At 31.7% G+C, this 8,962-nt stretch overlaps 1 protein-coding gene across 1 annotated transcript; it reads right to left on the bottom strand.

The window, feature by feature from the left end:
- Nucleotides 1-6,718: 6,718 nt before the first annotated feature.
- On the bottom strand, nt 6,719-8,962 carry LOC143902767 (uncharacterized). The gene has a single exon (XM_077415936.1). The coding sequence runs from the start codon at nt 8,960-8,962 to the stop codon at nt 6,719-6,721; it is 2,244 nt and encodes a 747-aa protein (XP_077272062.1).

The raw sequence follows: 8,962 nt of genomic DNA, 5'->3' as shown, positions 1-8,962 counted from the left end.
ATCATGCAAGTATTTGCGACAATTTTTCGTCAAATAATGTTTAAAATAATTTTATTGCAAAACTACGCAATTAGGCAGTTCTGTGTATTGAAAAAAAATGAGAAAAAAATAAAATAATGACTTTTTTACTTGCTATAGTTTCTATATAGTCACTCTTTCAAATACTACAATATCAGAAATGTTAAATAAATGAGAATTAAACATATTATTACGAGAACACTTTGCAATAAGTATGTGTATATATATATGACATATATGTCATATATATATATGACATATATGTGATATAACTTACATATAATATATTACAGAAATAAAATTTATTGTGAAATATTTTCGTATAATATGAAATAAAGTTTTATAACATTAAAAAAAAGAACAAAAAACGGAGTGTTTAATTAACATTATTATCCATCTAATTTTTAAATACATCAGGCTCTCAATAATTGCTGCAAAATTTTAACAACAAAAGTACATGTGCACCGCTGATATAAAATCATTTTGATAAATCATTCTAGTTTATTGTGGATTTTCTAAATACATCAGCAAAACACAAAATTCATCTAGGTTTTCATTTATGTCTTGCATGTATGTTGAGATAGGTACTGCACCTCTCTGGCCACCTTCTAATGCATAGAGCATACAGTCTTATCCAATATAATACCGACTTTATTTTGGTATACTATTTAATATCTTATTAATGTTTACTGTGCTTTTCTATTATTCAATTTTATAATTTTGTAATTTTTATTTATAACTCATATTTACCTATAATATATAAAATAGATATTATTTTCAAGTTACATCATATTTTAATCACAGAGAATATGACAGATATATTTATAGCATTATTTACTTTAATCTTACCATTGATAATAATGCCAAGGAGTTTGGTGTTGAAAATTTATAATTACTTCGACTGTATATATAATTGTATATAAAATTGTATATAAAATCATTTTGACAATAAATCATTCAAGTTTATTGTAGATTTTCTAAATATATTAGCAAAACACCAAATTCATCTATGTTTTCATTCATATTTTCTGCATAACTATAATTATAATGTATGTAAAGAGTTACTGCATTTCTTGCACTTCTAATAATTTTTTTCCTTGTAATATAAATAATGAATGATGTATAACATAATTCATTTTATTTGTATGAAAATAAATAAGCAAGCAACAAAAAAAACGAAAAAAATTATTAGGAACTATATAGGAGATGGATTATAATGCATTCAATGTACAAATCTGGATGGATGTCGTTCTAAAAATTTTTAATGCAAATCAAGGACCTATTAAAGGATTCAAATCCATGTTAATTGCCAGTATGAAATCTACACATGTGTCACAAGATTTTGGGACGTATATAGAAAAAGCAGTGACCGAAGCTACTAAATTTGCATTCAGACATTTAAAAAAAAATTGAGCTTACTAATAAGAATGGATAAGCGATTATACTTGTTAAAAATTATTATATTATTAGCACAAGAAATACATATAATTGTAATAAAATCATATTTTTATCTCTATCTTTATATAAATGAATGTATGTGTTTGTCCGCTATGCAAATCTACAGTTTTGAAATTAAATCAACCTAATTTGGTATACTATTTTATGATACTCTAACTTAGACCGTAGACATATTTTGAGAACCGCATCATTACCGATTTTTTGGGATATCGGTTCTAAAATATTTATAATGTCTGTCTGTCTGTCTGACTTACCTACTGCGAACTACTCATTTATTAATGGAACGATTTACTGGAAACTGGTGCCAAAATTTGTCTAACTTTTCGGAAATAATGTACTAATATATAACATTCTTACGGTGGTGTGTACGTATGTTTGGACGTTACATTTATATATTTTATGTATATTTGTCAAATAAAGAAATATAATAAATAATATAATATAAATTATGTCACTCTTGGTCGTGTTCCAAAACTGCCAGTACTAAAAATCTATAGGTCACGTCACATGTATTACAGATTTTCAGCACTGGCAGTCAATTTCGGAACACAGCTCTACGGCCTGTATTACAATATATTGTACAAAATGTTTAAAATAGTCATTGGTAAAGAGGAAAATAAATTATTATTTGACGAGGTATTCAACGTACGTTGAATGTATACGGACGTAATGTAATGTACGTATTTCATGTTAGTTTTTCAAGATAAAAACGGGTTTTGAATGACAGTTCTTTAAAACGTTGTTTTTTTTAAACAGCTGTACATAATTTTGCACAAAATTGTACTTTTAAGTACGACATTCCTATAGAATGTTTCCCTTGGCAAAATCAAACAACTTTTTCTATTTTAAAAATTGTGTAAAAAATGTAGAAGAAATATATATATTATTATTTCATTAAATACATATATGTATATATGTGTATTTAATCCGTGGTTATAAATTAAGTTTTATATCTGTTTTTTTTTGTAATAACATTATTTATATCGATTTTGATTTTATTATAACATATTTCTTTTGTTAATTTCAAAAATTGGCTGTAGTCGTAATAGTTTGGATGATTTCTGAAATATTTTTGCTATAAACCAGGTAGCAGACAGTCGTCATAATGACGTGATTTTTACGTCATTTTATGACGTATGTTACGTCATTTATTCCTAGAGTTTAACGTAAAAATGACGTATTTTACACGGTCCTAAGTCACATCCCAAAGACGTCATTTTCTGACGTTTTATTGACGGCAAAAATGGGTTCAATGTACGACATACCGGTTTCTAGAAATGTTTTTTATGAAATTAAAATTTTTAAACTTGAAAATTTTGTCTACTTGATAAACGTTTATAAAAATATGTTCTTTTTCTTTATTTAAGAAAAAAAAAGTTTTTTTAACTGTTTCGTTACATGCCATGTGCATATAGACGCTCTCTCAAGGCGGTCACGTCACCCACCCATCCTAGTACAGTACCGCGTCGGAGTCGCTTGACTTCGATGATCCAGTGGACAGTGACGATCTTCTCACCCTGATGCTTTCTTATTAACTGTACTTATCTATAAAACAGGTACATCTTTAAAGTGTTCAAAAATCTTGTAATAATATCTTCTTGATAGTTATAACACTGCATGAAGTAGTTGTCATAAAACTATAATTACACACGCAACTAGATCCACTTATACCATAAATTCACCACGTCAATCATAAAATTACGAAACACTTTATAAATGTAGGAATATTCCTGTGAAAAATACTGTGAAAAATATGCCATTTTTACGTTAAACTTTAGGAATAAATGACATAACATGCGTCATAAAATGACGTAAGAATCACGTCATTATGACGACTGTCTGCTACCTGGGTAGTCACGTAAACGTCTATATAATGTCATTTTACAAAGTCTTTTTGACGTATTAAAACATGACGTTAAATATACGTCACTTAATCGACGAATGACGTTACTGACCAATTATGACCAAATATTGACGTCAAAATGACGAGTGCTTGCTACCTGGAATGTTATTATTTTCAGTATTATAATAAATAAAACATGTGCATTTTTTTCCGATTAAACACTAGAAATACCAAAAGCTATTTTCAACCGTTTCTATTTTTTAATATCTTGTTTTTTATTGTAAAAGTAGAAAATGTAGATTATAATAAAAAAATTATTCGATGTTTTTAACATAATTAATGTAACATTACTTTTAAAAATTGAAACGGTAGAAAATTATTTGATATTTCTAGTGTAAAGGTTACTTTAGACAATCTAATATAATTCACGTCAGAAGAATTATATAATTCTATTTGTTATGTTTTGTATTTTGTAATCTAGAGAACATTTGAAGATGTATAATTAATGTATGTATGTATACATATGTCTGTATCTGTATATATTTTTTTACATGTACCTCTAATTTTTTGAATGTTTTTTTATATATGCAATTTTGTCACAAACTGTCGTGAATTATAAATCGTGTAAATTAAAACTAATACTCTTTTAATATCTTTTCTTTTTCTATGTTCTGTCCTGTATATTTTTGTCTATCCTTTTATATTTTTTTTATGTCTATCCTTTATACCAATTCTATGTCTCTCTCTATCTTTCTCTTTCTTTGTTCTATTTGTATTCGTAGGAAATGTAAAGAATTGTTTTCTTTAATATTAAAGAAAACAATTTTTACATTTTCTCTTGACGGAAAAGACCACCGCACCTTCTCGCGGTTTCCGTTGAGCAACAATATGTACGTTGTGTCCATGCATTTATTTGAGAACAATTACAATAAATTTATCATATTGTTGCACAAATAATTTATTCCTTTTTTAAATTTTATATTACATGTATTTGCCATTAGCAAAGTAATTATACTATCAAAACAATATTTCTAAAACAAACAATATATAATTTAATGTTTTATTTCACTTTTCTTGTGTTAACAATAATTTATTTTCTACATTAATAACATGATTTTTTTTAGAAGAAAGCGTACATATTGGACAAGAGTGGATTTCTATTATTTACGCCTTTCTGTTTTTTATTTCTTATATACAGTTTATTTTCAAAATAAAGATAATATAGTTTTATTAGATATTATTTATGTAATTGATCAATTTTACTAACATTTTTTGTTATTACTTTCATTACTTATTTTAAATAAGAGACACACGATAGTGTTTCACGCCTAGTGTGGGAAGGGATATTTTATTGTCATATGCAATGTCATAATATATATTTTATTCATAAATCAACATCAGAAGGGAAACGTATGGCATGCCGTTTTACTTTTTAATAGCATAAATAAAATTATACTCAATATAAAAGTTTCAAAAAATAATTGTCTTCAGAAAAATTGCGATTCTTAATAATGAATTAAAATTATGTCTAGACATAATAAAAATTGACGAATTAAAATTATGTCTAGACATAATAAAAATGAATTAAAATTATGTGTACACATAATTTTAATTCAACCCATTTTTATTATGTCTAGACATAATAAAAATTGGCTGAATTAAAATTATGTGTACACATAATTTTAATTCATTTTTATTATGTCTAGACAAAATAAAAATGAATTAAAATTATGTCTAGTTTCTATATCTCTGATTCCCCTAGTCCGTGCCAGTTCTGAGCTGAGCGTTGAATGGCGGCCGAAGAGGACGACCACGACGGCTCGCGCCGCCACGGAAGCCTCGCAGCAAGGAAGATCCGCGGGAGGCCAAGGCACGGGACCGAGCTCGGATCCCCGGGACCGGCGCGAGAACGCCGATCGGTTCACCTCGCCCAGGCCCGGCACGTCAGCCAAACCCGCTTCCCGACCAAGCCCGACACGCCCCGCTCCTCAGAGCCAATCCTTATTCCGAAGTTACGGATCCAATTTGCCGACTTCCCTTACCTACATTAGTCTATCGACTAGAGGCTCTTTAAATGCGGATAAAAATGCGGAATTATTTTTATGTCAGACATAATTTTAATTCATCCAATTTTTATTATGTGTACACATAATTTTAATTCATTTTTATTATGTCTTGACATAATAAAAATGAATTAAAATTATGTCTTGACATAATAAAAATGAATTAAAATTATGTGTACACATAATTTTAATTCAGCCAATTTTTATTATGTCAAGACATAATAAAAATGAATAGAATAGAATAGAATATATTTATTTCTGCCTTCCGGCTTGAAATGGTTACACATACATATATCATACATTTATACATTTTATACATTTATACATTTTCATACAAATTATACATACAAATCAAATCCGACAAACAGAGCAAAATATTATAGCTTTAACAGTTTTCTGTCTCTGCATTTCGTTTTTCTCTTCTCTCCTCCAACTTCACCATCCATCTCTCTCCCTCTCCATTACCATTCAAAATTTTTCTTACTCTCTCCCCTATTCCCCCTCCCATGTCATCGCCCCCCTCCCTCGCGCATCTCTCCAACGTATGCTCCCAAGTTTCTTCCTCTGCCTCGCATACTCTGCAACTTCTTTTCTCATCTGATTCCCAGTACCTCCCACCACGCATCTCGTTTCCTAGTCTGAATCTTGCTATCCTTGTTACCGATTTTTCTTTTCCTCCTCTTTCCAGATACTCAGGTCTTCCTATTTCTGCTATCTCTTTGTACCATCTATTATATTTTGATTCTCTTATCTTTTCGTCTATCTCCTGTACTTGTATGTCTCTATCTCTACCTTCTATCTCTTCTATGCTACTCCACCCTTCTTCTCTTTTCCTTTCTATCTCTTCCGCTGCATATCCTCTACACTCGTAAAACTTTCTACGTTCTACTTCCCATTTTGACTTCTCTTTCCTTACGTCCTTCTTTATTTCCTTCCAGCATGCTCTTGCTATTTCGTTTCCTCCTCCGTTTTCTAGTTTTTCTTCGTATCTCATTGCTCTTTTAGCCGCTTTTGTTCTCATCTTAATTCTTTTAGCCTCTTCTCTTATCATATAACCCGGCGTGCACCAATCTAAAGCTAACGTCCATCTTATAAACCTCTCTTGTATCCTCTCTATATTCTTTCTTTCCTTCCATCCCCATACTTCTGCTCCATACATCGCCACACTTGCCACCAGCGAGTCAAAGAGTTTCATTCTTCTTTTCCAGTCTCCTCCAAAAATTCTTTTTCCTATTCCTCATACTTGCCTCATTGCAACTGTGGCTTTTCTTACTCTCTCTTTTATGTGTGCTTCTTGTCCTCCGTTTCTTTGAAATATGTATCCTAAGTAGCAAAATTATTTTACTTCCTCTATTTGCTCTCCTTTCCACTTCCATTCAATTTCTTTGGCTCTACCTCCTCCTTTCCTGAATCTCATGACTTTTGTTTTTCCAACATTCACTGTTAGTTTCCTTTTATCGAAGTATTTTTCTAACCTCCTTATCATTTGCTTCATTTCCTCTTCTCTCTCTGCAACTGCCACTATGTCATCCGCATATGCAAGCGTCCATATTTTTGTATTTCCTATAACTACCCCTCCCTCCTGCCCTTTTCTCATTACCTCCTCCAAGTCTGCCAGCAGCAGTATAAATAGTAGCGCACTCAGAGGGCATCCCTGCCTTACGCCGTTTACTGTCCAAAAGCACGGTCCTTTTTCTCCATTACACCTAATCACGCTTTTTGTTTCTTTATACAGCTCTTTAATTCTATCTCTCAGTCTTTTGCTTATTCCATTCTTCTCCATTACCTTCCATAATATTTCTCTATCAACTGAGTCAAATGCTGCCTTCAGATCTATAAATGTTGCCACTAATTTCCCTCTTTCCTTGCTAATCGCTCTTCCTATTACATAGTTTAATGTGTATATATTTTCTATCGTTCCTTTTCCTTTCCTGAATCCTGTTTGCGTCTCCGGTATTAGCTTCTTCTCTTCTATCTCCTTCTCTAGTCGTTTGGCTAAAATAGCTGCGTATATTTTGTAGCTCGTGTTCATCAGTGTTACACCTCTGTAGTCTCCTGCTTCTTTTCCTTCCCCTTTCTTTACTATGGGAACAATTATTCCTTCATTCCAGTCTTCTATCATTTCCCCTTTTCTCCATGCCATGTCACATATCTTCCATATTGCTTCCTTTAATCTGCTTCCTCCGTTTGTCCATACCTCGTTTGGCATTCCATCCGCTCCTGCTGCTTTTCTATTTTTCATCTTCTTTATTATTTCTTCTACCTCCTCTCTTCTTATTCCTTCCTGATTTTCGCAACTATCTCCTGTTTCTTGTTTTTCCTTTGCCGTCTCCTGCTTCGCTCCTACGCCTCCTAGTAACTTCTTAAAATGCTTGTTCCATTGTTCTTCGCTTATTTCTTCATTCACTTCCTTTCTATGTTTCCTTTCTCTATTTATGAATTTCCATACCTCTTTTTCATTTTTTGCTTTCCTTGCTTCTTCTATAATTCTTTCTTTTTCTTTCTCTTTTTTTTCTTTTATCATTTCCCTGTATTCTTTCCTCTTCTTTATATATTCTGCTTTTTCTCCTTCCCCTTTTTTCCACTTTCTTAGCCTCTCTTTTGCTTCTCTTCTTAGTTTCACACACTGTCCGTCCCACCATTTATTTTTTCTCTTTGCTTTATTGTCTATTCTAATTTCTTTCCAGCTTACCGCCCTTGTTACTGCATTTTTTATTTCTTCCATGAGCTCCTCCGGGTTCACTCCATCTATGGTTTTTTCTTCGATCTTCTCTCTATATCTTTCTACAGCTTCTTTAGACCAGTTCATTACTTTTTTCGTTTTCTTCTCCTCCCTTTTTCTTTCTTCTATTTTCTCCGCTATTTCTAGTGCTACATATTGGTGGTCTGAATCTATCTGCTCTCCAATTCTTACCTCTTCTGTTCTTTCCCATAGCTCCTGATTTCCTATAATATAATCTATTACTGTCTCTCCTCTCCCTCCGGTAAAGGTGAACTCTCCTTCTTTATCTCCCTTAGTTCCATTTAGTATTCCTAGCCCTTCCTCTTCCAGAAATTCTATCAGCTTTTTTCCTTCTGCATTTATTTCTTTGTCTTTTGATTTTCTTTCTTCTCCAAAGATGTCCATAATTCCTCCTTTTTCCCCTGTTCTTGCATTAAAGTCGCCTCCTATTATTATTCGCTCTCCTATGCCTCCTTCGTTCGTATATTCTTTTATTAATCTTATTTTTTTGTCAATGTCATTATTTACGTATACACTAATAATCTTCCATTCTCCCTCTTTTGTTCTTACAATTCTTTCCACTATTCCTTCCTCTTCTCTCTCTATTCTTTCTTCTACTTCGAGCCCTTTTCTTACTCCGGTAATTATCCCTCCTCTTGCTCTTCCTCTTTTCTTTTCTCTTGTCGCTGGTTGGCATTTCCATACGTATCTTTCTGGCATTATTTTTTTTACTTTGCTCCACTCTTTTTCTTCCACCCATGTTTCTAAGAATGTTATTATGTCCCACTCTTCCACTACCTTCCAAAACCCTTCATTTTTCCCTTTTAGTCCCGCTATGTTCCAGAAGCCTACTGTCAT

Source organism: Temnothorax americanus, unplaced genomic scaffold (assembly GCF_048541705.1).
Source record: "Temnothorax americanus isolate GAGA-0224 unplaced genomic scaffold, ASM4854170v1 Scaffold102, whole genome shotgun sequence".
Classification (NCBI taxonomy): domain Eukaryota; kingdom Metazoa; phylum Arthropoda; class Insecta; order Hymenoptera; family Formicidae; genus Temnothorax; species Temnothorax americanus.
This window is presented reverse-complemented; position numbering and strand designations above follow the sequence as displayed.

Coding starts and splice junctions, on each gene's coding strand:
- LOC143902767 (XM_077415936.1), bottom strand. CDS start 8,962: ATGACAGTAGGCTTCTGGAACATAGCGGGACTAAAAGGGAAAAATGAA.